Source organism: Podarcis muralis, chromosome 17 (genome assembly GCF_964188315.1).
Source record: "Podarcis muralis chromosome 17, rPodMur119.hap1.1, whole genome shotgun sequence".
Classification (NCBI taxonomy): domain Eukaryota; kingdom Metazoa; phylum Chordata; class Lepidosauria; order Squamata; family Lacertidae; genus Podarcis; species Podarcis muralis.
The window spans coordinates 26,462,402-26,476,418 of record NC_135671.1 but is presented as its reverse complement, the minus strand read 5'-3'; the positions used below and the strand labels follow the sequence as shown (position 1 = coordinate 26,476,418).

Below are 14,017 nucleotides of genomic sequence, written 5' to 3'. Positions count from 1 at the left end.
TAGGGTAACCGCCAACCTTTCCATTCTTCAAAGTTTCTCAAACCTGTCTCAAACCCCAGACCACATTTGCTTTTGAGGCATCTTTATTTTTTCCTAATAACACTCCCCTTTAGATGAATGGATTACTTTACCACTGTCTTGGGCTCATATCATTCTATATTTTACCTGCTGTTCACTACATTCTAAGGCTCCTTTGTCACTGTAAAATGATTTTTAAGGAGGTGTTTCTATCTTAATCATTCAGTGCAATCAAGGATAAGAGAGCTTGAAATGTTGCAGATGTCTTGCACATTTATCAGCTTCTGGGAATGTGTCCATGTTCTTATCTGGCTCTCTTTATAGACATACATTCCGCACTGCATCTTTGCAGTCTTCATCTTCAGTGGAGGCCTGCCAGATTTTTATTAATGGGTTAGTAAATATACAGATTTCCTCTATGTGTTCATAATTTCTGAACAAAAAGAGCTCACCCTACAGAGTCTTATCAATGGGGCCCAAATGTTTACTCTCTCTCATAGGAAGCTACATTATACTGAGTCATACTACAGGCCCTTTTAGCTCAGTATCAGAGGCACCGGGTTGTCCCCGAGATTGGGGGGCGGGGTTTCCAGTATGTGTGACATCACCTGTATGACCCGCATGCCTTGGGAACGGCTCAGGAGGCTGGAGGAGCCAGCCAATGAACCTGCATTGCGCATATCACATCACACACGCACAACAAACACAGGGGCACCTGGATATTGCGGGGGGCTGGCCCCTTCAAACAAATATTGAGGAAGCCAAGGTTCCTTTGGCCCCCCCGAGTTGGCATGCCTGCTTCGTATGCATAGTGTAGGGGAAGCAGGCCATGAATAAAAACCAGGCCATAACTTTATTGATTAGGGTCAAATGTGTTTGGTGTGGGCACTGGGCATAACTTTATTGATTAGGGTCAAATGTGTTTGGTGTGGGCACTGGGCATGTATCCAATGACCAACCAGCTCAGGTGCAAGTTGATTGACAGCTGGGGTAGACAAATATTAGGGGTCCCCCACAGTGCTTCTGGTGGGACCCCCAATCAGTCAGTGGCCTATCAGCCTCCAAGCATCACCCACCTGCATATATGATTTTTTAATTCACAAGAGTTACAGATTATTCTGCCCGCAAGCTTGCCATCTAAGATATGGAGCACGGAAGGCAACAGCCACCAATTCAGGTAGCATAAATCAAAGAGATATGGCTTTTAAATAGTTGTTTGAATGGAATGACCAGGCTGAATGCTGGTGGGCCCAGAGTTCATATATTTTATGACTTAGGCCTGGTCTCTACCCAGGGCATTTACAACGAAGGAATAAAAATGTGAATTCCTGTGGCAGGGAGTGACAAATTTGATAAGATGCAGCCAATGTTCCTGCAGCCAATCGGAAGCCCCGTCAGATGTTTGGGTTCCAAAGAACGTGTGCAAACCAGAACACTCACTTTGCAGCGTTCAGGAGTCAAAACGTTCGACTCACAAGCGTTCAGGATCCAAGGTACGACTGTATATATATTCACCTTCTCCACCTACCAAACATACACTTCTTTGGTTGAGGGGACAGAATGTAAAGATTAGGCCTCTCACTCTGGTCCTTTGCTGCCCCCACTTTCCCTGCAGCTTGCCCACTTTAAGATGTTTGACAGATTAATTTGATGCAGGACAGGTTGATTTAGAGTCTGCTAGCTTTGGCAAAGAATAGTTTTCAGAGTTTCCCATTTGAATTAAAATTTTAAGTCAGTACAGTACAGTACAGTACAGTACAGTAAAGACGCTTCAGGTTATAGACGCTTCTGGTTATAGACTCCACTAACCCAGAAATAGTACCTCGGGTTAAGAACTTTGCTTCAGGGTGAGAACAAAAATCGTGCGGCGGCAGCGGGAGGCCCCATTAGCTAAAGTGGTACCTCAGGTTAAGAACAGTTTCAGGTTAAGAATGGACCTCCAGAACAAATTAAGTTCTTAACCTGAAAGGAAATATCCCTTTCCTATACAGTTGCATGGCCTGACAGGGTCCGTCGAGGTGGTATGATTATCTCCACTGGGATACCTTGTGCCTCACACTGCAACCTGTTTATTCAGCTAATTTTGTGTGCTGCAACGTTCAGTTGCTTTTCATAAACCATATCACTGCAGAGCTCATATTACCTTATTGGAAAGACAACCCCAAGCAAGAGAAAACAGTTTTACCAAAGTTTGTGATCGCTATGAAGGGAACAGCGGTTGCGTTGTGTGCTGGGTGATGCAGATTCTTCACGAGCTGCCTATTGTATAGATTTCAGCTGCCTTTATTGTAAGGCTACTAGAAGCTCTGCTCTCTGAGGGTTTCAAGAGAGCAAGGCCTCGTGAGAGGGGAGGCAAACATCAGAGAAGTAACTCTGCTAGCAAATGTCTCCAGGGACAGGGAAGTCCCATGAAAGAGCTCAAAGGGCAGCTACAACTAAGGTACAACTAGGGGGCAATTTTTAATTTAACTGGCCCCTCCCAATCTTTGATCTGTTTTGCTTACATTAAGCATTGGTGGTAGTAAGAAAAATGGCAGGTTTGGTACATGATAAAAAGACTCATATGACCCATTTCCAACGGTCATAGATTACAGTAAGCAAAGAAAGAAAAACAGAAGATTCATATCAAGTGGTCCTTAAAGATCCAGCAATGTTTGGTGTCTGATAAGACACTGCACTATGCTATGGATTTCCCATTTGTTATCCTTCTGCCTGCAAGGCAGGGGGGAACAGCGAACAGAAAGGAAAGAGTCACACAGGGAGTGCCGCCATGTTTGTGCTAAGCAACAGGGTGACTATGGGTATTACTGATATATGATATCGTAAACTGTATATACCACTTGATTGTAGAAACACCCCCCCAAAAAATTCTTGCCACAGATCTGCCCTGCATCACTTTGCCTCCACCCTGCCCCTGACTTGGCAGAAGCAAGGGTTGACATTTGGTCCTCTTAACGCACACAAAGAGCCTCTTAATTAGAGTGACGGCATTTTAGGCAAAGCAAGAATTTTGGTCAGCCCTTTAACAGGTGACCTTTAGCTTCTGCAAGGTAAGTTCTGCAGCACTGAAGCAAGGGGAAAGGGCTTAAGCAGTGGACCATCTGTGATTTGGCTGCTGTGTCCTGGCTCCTGCATCTCAGCCAGGCATTATATTGCCAAACCCAAATATTTATTTACAAGCCAGCCTTGCAAATATCAATGGTTTAAATAGAAGCCGGGTTCTTTCATTAGGTTCTCATCCTCAGCACACAGTGCTATATTACACACACACACACACCCTGCCGCCCCCAAAGCGTCTCTTCGAGAAGAAGGATTTACAAACACATATTTTCACTTTTTAAAGGACAGAAGTGCGACTATATAAAGGGTTACTTTGATTATGGATAGCTGGAGAAATGTACGTTGGATATTGTATATACGTAGGTATGCCACGTAATAGATCTCCTAACCAAGTCTTTCTCCATAAACTCTGTGTGCATCTGTGCCATGGGAGGTCATTGATTACTCTGCATTCCATGTGCTTTAAGAAATGTTATGCATTGGAGGGACCCATTCATTTTTTCTTTCCTCCCCCAATGCTTTTTGAACTACATGGATACGTGTTTCCATTCCAGCTTGAAATTATAAAAACGATGTGACTTTAACAATTGGTTCCAGTTTGCTTCCCCCCCCCTTCCTATTTTCCTTTTGCGTCACATCCTTCAGTTCATAAGCCTTTTTGGCAGGCTTCTTTTGACTGTAGGTAAGCCGCTCTTGGAGACTTTTCAACAGATGAGCAGGGCAGAAAGCCATTAAACCATGGGTGCAGAACTTTTCTCCAGCCAGATGTTGCTGAAGGCCAACTCCCATCAGCACCGGTGAGCTAGACCAATGGCAAGGATGATGAGGTATGCAGTTCACCAACTTCAGGAGGACCAAAGGTATTATAAGTGATCCATAGATACTTTGGTGACGAAAGGCGCAGTCCTTACTGAAGGTCCAGTAGGAGGCTATAGGATTCTGCGGAAGCCCTGCTACACTGGTGGAAAGCAAGAAGCACCATTGCTGTGACACTCCAGATATGCCAGTGGAACGTGGAGCCAGCCAAGGGAATGGCAGTAGAAGTGCTGTTGTTGGCTAAGCCACTGGGGCTGAGGATGTTGCGATGTCATCCTGTATTCAGTGTGCATGGGGATAAGAGGCATGCGTGTGTCCCAATGCATGGATGGCATGCACTGATGCCAACAGAGTCTTGATTGAAGGCTCATGGCAATGTATCCAGGGACGTTGTGGGTGCCTCTGTTGTGTTTATTCCACCGCCATATGTTCCGGTTGCATTTCCTTGACCTCATACGAAGGTCCACGCTTCCTCTCCTCTCCTGGGCGAAACATGGTAGCCATTCCGCTAGCATATGTCGCCCCTGCACCCCCAATACGGGTAATGCGAGGATAGGATTGCTCCGTAAAAAGACTCTAATAGCCCATTAGGTGAAACAAGAGCTCTCTGGAAGCTTTTTCTCCACTCTGCCTGTAATCTCACTCATATGGGCCGGGGGGGAGGTCACTTTATGCAGATATATTTGTTCAGCAACTGCCCAGAGATATTATATTTGTTAATCAGCAACATTATTGATGATTTCCTTAGGCAGAAAAGATCCCGTCCCCTTTAGGTATCAGTAATACAGGAAACACAGGTGGAGATGCAACATCTACGAGGTGTGCCCCGGTTTACGACTCCTCTCTGGGGGAATCTTTAAATGACAATAAAGAACAACCAGTGCTCACCATGAAACTGCTCCCTCCCAAATTCTAATGTAGTACTAAAACGGTGCGTGTCAGCAATAAAAATAAAACGTCTATGACATTTTAAATGTTATCATACTGTCACAGTGGAATAAAATTAGCTTGAAAAATGATCCAAAGGGATGTGATGCTGTTCATTTATGTATAACAGCAACAGCAGCAGTTTCCCTGTGTTCATAAAGGTTTCTCCATTAAATTTACCTCCAGTCAATAATTAGGAGTCCACAAATAAACCTAGGCAATTAAATCAATACTGTTGGGCAATTATGTTCTAGAGGCCAGGCTCAATGGCACAAGAAGACACTATATCAAACTTCGGTATTAAGTGATCTCATGTACTTTGCTGCAAGACATTCTGCGAGGGGGTGGGGAGGAAGTGGGGGGGAGGTGGCCCAGCAGATCACAAAACGGACGTAAACATCTTGGATGGGAAACGCAAATGACACAAGAGGGCTCTAACTTTTCCAAGCTTATTGGCCTCCACAGAACGGGCAGGAGTTTTCATGTCAGCCTGGCCTTGTCTGCAGGACGTGCTGCCCTTCGTGTTCCACAAAACTGGATGGGTGCCTGCGGTACTGGTCCGCTGAGAGAAGGGGTATTCAATATCTTCCATGTGCCCCTGCAACATATGATACTACCCTCTCTTTCCCAGGTATATGCCAAAAAGGCAGCTATCTGGCTTAGGCTTGTGAAGTTTTGTTGTGATTGAGGGCTGCCTTCCATTTTCTTCCATCGTCAATGCTTCCACGTAGGACAACTGTGCTCATCACATGTCCACTGGCATGCTTAAGGAACAAACGTATGTTCGTTTTGGTATTTCTACACATGCTGGGAAGCCATGGCAGAATGATAGAACAAGGACCATTGTAAATCCACAGTCAACTTTTGGAGCCCGTAGCTGGAGTTGGAAGCCGCTTCCTTTCTTCAGCAACTGAGTTCCATGTGCTTCCCACTTGGTGGTGGTGAGAAATGAGCAGAAGTATGATCTGAATCATCTCCAAAGGCTGCAATTCTCAACACACTTACGTGGGAGTAAGCTCTGAACTCAATGGGGCTTGCTTCCAAAGAAATAGCATTGTGCTATAAATGACATGAAGTCCCACTGGATTCAGGAAAGATCCTGCCTTTCCAAAATACGTGGATTCCAGCCCGAAACCTAAAACTTTGCCTACCTAAGTTATGCACTAATGGCCAGGTGAGAAGTTCAAAAGGAGGATACAGAAAACCTTTTTTGTATTTGATCTTTCTATCATATAGACTGGCAGAGGCATAGTTCTGGAGACCTTTTAACTATGGTTAAGAGTTTTTGAGACTACCACCTTCCCTCTTTTGTCTTCCCCAGATATTGTGTTACGTCAGCATTACTGTTAACTGGAGTCCCTGCTTAACTACAGGTTGAAGCCAGTTTCAGATCCTGCCTATGATAGAAGCCTGCTTAGCATTGATAATGGCAAACATCAGTGACAGTAACACTTAGCCAGGGCTAAGGTGGTCAGAGGAAGGATGGCAGAATTTGTGCCATGAAGGAAGGGAGCAATGAGCAAAAGGGGAAGTATAGAGTGAGTTCTCAGTTGTGTCATCAGCTCCCAGTCTCTTAACCACAGTTAATGTATCACCAGAATTGCATAGGCACCAACCCCATAAAACAGTTGCCTGATTCACACTTCCTATTGACTGGATATTTGCATTTCTGGGAATTTTGGGCAATGAAAGTATTGGCGCTCCTTTAACCTTTTGATAATAAATTAAATACCTGCCAGTCAATAAATATCAGCCATCACTGTAACACTGGATTTTAAGTTTTGATATCATTTAGGGTGAAAATGTGTGCTGCTTTAAACTGGGTGCACAGATTGAAAGCTTTTTCCAAGAATCACCCAAACTGTTTTAAAAAAACCCTTTCTCACTTTCTGAAGAGAAATCGCACGTGCATTTTACGACATTTGTGCAATAAATACTGCGGCGCATCTGTCATAAATAGACTCTTCTCTTTGTAGGACAGTTTCTCCCTGGATTAGGGAGACACATTAGCAGAACTGGGAGGATAAATATACTACACAGGAAAGAAGTTTCAAAACCCAGTTTATGTTGTCAGCCATCTTGAAACAAAAGCTGGCTATGACTAGAAAAGCAGGGCTCTCACCTGCCAATAAGCTGCCCTTGATCACTTACAAGAGGGGAGCATCCCAGCAGACTTGTGTGTGTATTAAAAAAAAAAAGACTTGAAAGAGAAGAAAAAGTATCACACAGGTCACAGCGGCAGTCTCAATGGACCCCTCAGGGATTTCAACTAGTCTCAGCCTTGTCATCCTCTATGCAGCCTTCCACTCTGCCCAGAAAATGTCGATAGGAAAATGTTTGAGGGGCCTCTGGTGGAAATTTTTTCATTCTTTCTGCATTGACAGGATGCCAAATCAATATTTACTTCCCACTAACAAGCTGCTTGAGGTCTCAGTAGAAAATATTGTAGAGAATGCGGGAAGACACGGTAATAAACAGCTGTCTGGCTGTGAGGAAAACATGAATTGACTGGAAACAGGTCCATAGTAAAAGGTCACAGAAACCCATGAACTCCTCAGGTGTCCATATCAACTACTAACTTTAAAGGCACATGATAAAAAAAAAATCTCTTTTTCCTAAGACTTATGAGGGAACAGATCCTTTTCTCTCCACCATGGATATAGATAGACTCAATAATTTAATTAATACGTTTGCCGAGATGTAGGCTTGTCTCCCTAGATGTTCTATTTTCCATATGTATCATTAGCTCAAACAAATATGGTGTTAACCTTTCCTCCATCTCATGCGAAGTCTCAAAAGCTTAAGAGAAAAGGATGTTTAGGAAACACCCTTGAAAATTTTCAATAGATTTTTTTTTTTTTTTGGTAAAAAGATACTGAAATGCGCTTTAATTAAATCTGTACTTGAACCTCTCAGACTTAGGTGAGCTCTGCCTAAGGTATTCAACTTCCCTTCTTTCCCCAAAACGTAAGCAGGAATGGTTCACTTGGGGCTGAGTTTAGCTAGGGTTGACATTTTCTTCAAGCCCCTCCACCTGTCTTCCTTTGCCATATTGAGCGAGTGGCTTCTCACCTTGCAGGTGCCACTAGGAGTGGGGAGCAAGGTGACATCACAGGAGGCCAGGTGAGATGTGCACTGATCACCGCTTTTGGCTTGGCCAATGCATCTTCCCATTGGAAAATAGGAAATCCAAATAGGGACCTCCACCTGGCACCATTATTATCAATGATTTCTCTGTAGAAAGGGCTCCCGTTAGGCGAGTGAGAAGCAGAGCTTTTGGACCAGCCAGCCATTTCTTCGTAAGAGAAGCACTCTGTTTCTTACTCAGATAACGGGCTCCTCTCCCACCAGGAATTGGGAAATCACTCCAGATCTACCATGCAAATAGCCTTTGAAGTTGTTCTCCTTTTTCAATGGGAAGGATCCCCATAAATACAGGAAGGAGGTAAATGAGACTCCTTGGCCTTCTTCACACTGGGAACTGAACTCTCCCCATCTTAGCTGTCAAAGGTGGGTGATAACAAGAGTGTTCTCCCCCATAGCTGAGGAAGTCAGCAAGTGTAGCATATATTTTCTGGACAATATTGTGTAAAAACAGCATCTTTCCAGTAGATAAGCAACTGCATGCCATGAAATAAACAAATTATAGCCATGGTTATACTTGATGATATAGCAAAAACCAAGCACCTGTCCTTCAAGAAGCTTCTGTAAGTAGCCCATCCATTCTTTGTCGCTTTCATATTCCATTTTCATCTGTTGTGTTTCCTAAAAACACACACCAAAATAAATAAATATTGATGAAGAAGAAGAAGACTTTGGATTTGCTATCCCACTTTATCACTACCCTAAGGAGTATCAAAGCGGCTAACATTCTCTTTTCCCTTCCTCCCCCACAACAAACACTCTGTGAGGTGAGTGGGGCTGAGAGACTTCAGAGAAGTGCAACTAGCCCAAGGTCACCCAGCAGCTGCATGTGGAGGAGCGGGGAAGTGAACCCGGTTCACCAGATTACGAGTCCACCACTCTTAACCACTACACCACACTGGTGCACAACAATTCCTCTATTACAGGGTGCAGAAGTTGGGGCCTGCCACCCCTTGTCAGCCAGATCACCCTGTCTACTAGCAGTGACATTTAAAGGGATATAAGAAGTAGAGAAAGAAGACTTTTCTGTCCCAGGCAATATCAAGCAGGGCTTTCTTCAATGCAGTCCCAACCCTCAGTATAGCTCCACCGTGTTGTTAACTTGGATGTCAGGTCTGTGGCTTCTCAAGGCACAAATGGTGGACCTCCACAGCTGATGGGCAGTGGTTACAGAACTTCTGTCACAAAACATGTGGCTTTTGGAGCTTAGCATGGGGGATGCATTTGAGGGACAACTCCAAACTCCCCAAGGATCTGTGGAATAAGTTCTTTTAAACCTTGCCCATTTATTCATGAGCAGTTCAACCTTTCCAATAGATTTAGACTACATCCCTAAAATACTGAAGTACTGTTTCTGGGGGACATGGACAGGTAGTGTGGGGGGCTCCCTGGTCCTGAATGGGATGACTGTGCCCCTAAAGGACCAGGTGTGCAGCCTGGGGGGTCATTTTGGACTCACATCTGTCCAAGGAGGCAAAGATCAATTCTGTGTCTGGAGTGCCATACTTACTACTGGGGGAATAGTTTACTTGGAATTGGAGGGTATGAAATATGTTGCATTTAAATTGTCACTCATTTCTGAGTGGTGGCAGGCAAGAAAAAAACAGGGAAGGCCCAGAGCACAGTGATCAAGAAAACATGCAGAAGGGCCCAAATTGAGACTACAATCCATTACTGGAAGTAAATTGGCTATCCCCTGCATGCAAAGACAGGTTCGAGCAGATGAAAACAATCGTGGGTCCAATGATCAAGAAGGAAGTTTCCGCATGTGCTGTGGAGAGAAATGAGGGGCAGATGGGGCTTGTCAACCTGGAAAACTCTGGTCCTCAACCTCCGCTATGTTCATTCATGAGAAAGGCTTCCAGAAGAAACCCCAATGAAAAATCTGTACCCACTGCCTTGTAGGACATCTTAGGGAGAAGAAAGGGCTAAAGAATAAACCATGCAAACAAGCAATAACCCAATACATACATAGAATCATATAATCTTAGCTAAAGCATCCATGACACACACCCAGTCTAATCTTGTTATTGCATTGGTGGAACCTTACGGTGAAGGGTGGGTAAGAAATCAGAAGAGGAGGAGGAAGAGAACGAGAATAAATTTATAGAGTCTAAGTGACACTGCTGCAGCCCACTGAGTTAAATGGAGCTATGCCAATCCACACCAGCAAAAGAGGGGGCTTCCTTTTAGCAAAACCAGATGTTATTGGTCGCTTACCTCATCATCCTCAACATCAAGTAAATTGTCTAAATCAGTCTTTGAAATATTAAGGATAGATGCTGCCACGTGCTGGGCTCGGTGAACAGATGCTTTGGAAACGCTGTTGCATTTTTTGTTTTCTTGCATTTTTTTACTACATCTGATTCGCGTTCTCATCTCTTTCACACTAGACTGCAACTCTGTGGCCAAACTCTAAGGAAAGTGAAATAAAGAAATAAATGATCAGTACATTTCCAGATCACCTTTCAACGCCTTTGGTCTTCATATTGGCACATCACAAATGCTTTAAGGCATGGCTGCAGTTGGGGTAGAAGTCATAATCAAAAGATAGTAGGCTGCACATGACATATAGGTGTGTAACTGCACAAGCACACATGGGTGTAATCGATAAACACCCCATTTGTTTGGCATATGTATGTTAATAACATCCCTAGAATAGAACAGAGCAGAGTTCTGGACTGACTTTGGACAAAGTTTGATGTGTGGAACAAGACAGTTCTACAAATAAACCACCCTATTTATTGTTTTAAAAGAACCTCAACATGAGAAACCACATGAGGTAATTAAGTTAAAAATAACAAAACCCTGCCTACAGTCCCCCAAAGCTGCCACAGCTGTTATCCTCTTTTGAATTTGCCTTAATATCAGACCCGTGTTTTGCTCTGGATATTAAACTTTGGTTCCACAATGGGGTTAACGGTGCATACCTACTCATTCAATAGGATGAGTTCAATTGAGTTACTTAGGATTTACTCCCATTTAAATAGATTTGCAGCCTAAAACCTGCAATAGCACCTAAGAAAAGATAATGCATCATAAACATGCACATCAAATGCCAGATGTTGCCTCATTGGAGCAAGCTTCTATTAGTGATAAGATTCATACAGTTATTCATGAGTAAACAACAACAGCAACATTTGAAATAAAGTTAAAAATTCAGGCAACAAAAAGGGAAGAACACATGTAACAATACAAGAAGATCACAGATCATAGTCCTTAGCCATCATTAAATTTTACCACTCCCTAAAGCCTAGTGTATCTTCACATGTTGAGAAAATGGCAATCAAGTTTGTTTGTTAAATGTCAAATTTAAGAAAGAATATGAAAAACAAAGCAAGATGAAAAAGGGACATGGAAGTCACAAACATATGGACAGCTTCAGACCAAAAAGTATATAGTACACTGGATACAGCCACATCATATGCCTCAACAAGCGCTTTTCAGCATTACATCTCCAGCATCTATCTGTATTAGACTGCCTTCTGGTACAGGCACTGCAGATTCCAGTATCTATTCTTTTCCATCTCCAATACCACCATTTCACAGGGAGTCCAGGGCTTCAGCAGCATGTCATCAAGGAAGTCCAGCAGAGCAATCAGGAGTCCACCGGATTTCATTAAGACTCCAGGGATGCAACCCCCTTGCCAGTGACATTCCAAATCCCACCAGGGAATGGTCCACCCTGACAATCCACTGACCAACAGACCAGTGACCAACAGATCCTTGGTTTGTAGCAAAGACCAGGTTGAGGTTGTGTCTCGTCACATGAATTGGGTCCTTGATAAGCTGAGACAGGCCCAATAATAGAAACAAACTCTCAAAACCAGTCCAAAGTAGATTGGCTTCCTGATGAGAGTAATACAGTTATTTCATACCCTCCAATTTTTCTCTGATGAAAATAGGGACTTAGTCGTCGTTGTCTTCTTCTTCTTCTTCTTCTTCTTCTTCTTCTTCTTCTTCTTCTTCTTCTTCTTCCTCCTCCTCCTCCTCCTCCTCCTCCCCACCAACATGACTGGATTGCCCCAGCCACTCTGGATAGCTTCCAACATATATAAAAGCATAATAAAACATTAAGCATTTAAAAAAACCTTCCCTATACAGGACTGCCTTCAGATGTCTTCTTAAGGCTGTATAGTTACTTATCACCTTGGCTCAGAGGCCGCATAACTCCATACCCTCCAACATTTCTCCGATGAAAATAGGGACGTCCTAAGGAAAAGTGGGACTTTCCGGGATCAAATCAGAAACTAGGGCGGCTTCCCTAAATCCAGGACTGTCCCTGGAAAATAAGGACACTATTTATTCTTCGTGTAGCACTGTCTGGGATAGAAAGGAGGCAAAGCTATGGTCCTGTTACAATTCACTACATGCTACGGGCCTTCTGGGCCCATCGGCACTATCAAGGCCGCACTGCAAACTTCCAACCTCCAACACTGAAAGTAAGAAACTAGAGAGAGGATTTGCCTCCAGGGATAAAGAGATGCATAATGTTGCTTCTGTTGCTAGATCTATAGCACTGGAGGGCAATGCTGCAATCCAGCACATTGATTTCAATTGTTCTTAAGCACCTCTAACTGAATACTGGATTGCAGCCCAAATGGCTAATCAGCAGGCAGGACTTTAATAACTCGTACTCCACTGATGTTTTTGTTTTCCCCTATGCTTGATTCTCATGGTAACTGTAAAACTATCCCTAGTGTTCCCCGACCATCAGTGCCACAAGGGAAGCATTGCAGTTTTGAATATGTTTTTAATTTTGGTAGCAAATAATTAAATGGCAAAGAGCTTGAAGTTTTTACAATGGAGGCGCACATATGTTTTAGAGGCTCATGATCTATTTTCCCACTAGAGTACTACAGAAGATAGAATTCCCCCTGTGAAAACTCACCAACCCAATCCTTCTTAAGTAGCTAATAAGTTCAATGCTGAGTATGTAAGGGAATGATCAAACAGTTTCACCAGCAGCACTAGCTCATACTGGTTTGATGGAAAAGAGAGAGAACTACATAAATAACGGCGAATTTCTGCGCAGCTTTAGAGAGATCACACCTGAAATATTCAGTCGGCCTTAAACAGCTGGCATTCAGACATGATCAAAACAAAAGTATTATCTGTCAGCTGAAAGCAATGGCTTAGCATTGGCAGCAAATGAGAGCCAAAGTCTGATTAAAGAACAAGTAAGTGGTTTATGAAAAAGATTTAAGCAGAAAGGTGGAAGAATATGGTAGAATAGAGAAAGGGGAGTCACCACACTCAATAATTTAGTGAACATCCAGCAGTTCCCCACTAATTCAATTGTAAACAGCTCCGAGAACATGGCTGATACGGAGGGGTATACACTTTCTTGAAATAAATAACTGTGCAAGATAGCAGACTATTTTTGCTATCTGTAATTTCTTTTTCAAATAAATGTGTCAATAAGCACAGGAACAGCTTGGTGGTCTTCTGTAGCACAATTCCAAGCGCAGGAGGCAACTGCAGGCGACCGTGGGTGCTTGGGCACCCACAATAATCTAATTGTGAGGGTCAGGCACCCACAAAGTCAATGAGCAAAGCCAGCAGGTGGCAGTGGCACTGCCTCAGAGAGAGAAATTGTTCAGCTCTGCCCTCCACAGCCAACCGATGAGGCACCGTTTCTGGGTTAGGGGCTTGGACCCTGAGACAGTGTCTCTCTGCCTCCGAGTGTGAGCCCCTCTCCACAGAAAAGGGTGCTTTGCTGGCTGTGGAGAGTAGGAGGAAGAGGAACGGCTGCCGCAATGTGGACATGCGACGTCACATCACACATTCGTGTTACGACAGCAGGCACCCACAATCCTGAGGGCGAGGCGGCTCCCCTGGTTCCAGGAGTAGCCATTGCTAAGGAAAACACAACCATCAACATTGCCAGTCAAGTGTTTGCATTGCTACACGTGACAGAAAAACAGGCTTATGAGGGGGACTACTTACAGAACCCACAGGATGGAGCACCACTGAAATGCACCATTTCATATTTCAGGGTACACAGAGGGATTTGGAATAAAGGGTGAAAGAGTAACCAAGTTCCAAATCT

The 14,017-nt window shown here is 43.7% G+C and overlaps 1 protein-coding gene across 9 annotated transcripts in view; it reads right to left on the bottom strand.

Moving 5' to 3' along the window:
• The window catches only part of LOC114587885 (endophilin-A1), a 277,955-nt gene that overhangs the window by 113,349 nt on the left and 150,589 nt on the right, over positions 1-14,017 (bottom strand). For 8 of the 9 annotated variants that reach the window (XM_077921448.1, XM_028712738.2, XM_077921447.1 and 5 more), the window contains 2 exons: positions 10,186-10,380; positions 8,509-8,586 (listed from right to left, as the gene is read on the bottom strand). In XM_077921448.1, coding sequence (XP_077777574.1) covers positions 8,509-8,586; positions 10,186-10,380 — 273 coding nt within the window. Of the gene's footprint in view, positions 1-165; positions 391-8,508; positions 8,587-10,185; positions 10,381-14,017 lie in introns of all 9 variants that reach the window. The other variant, XR_013391153.1, reaches the window with a different exon arrangement.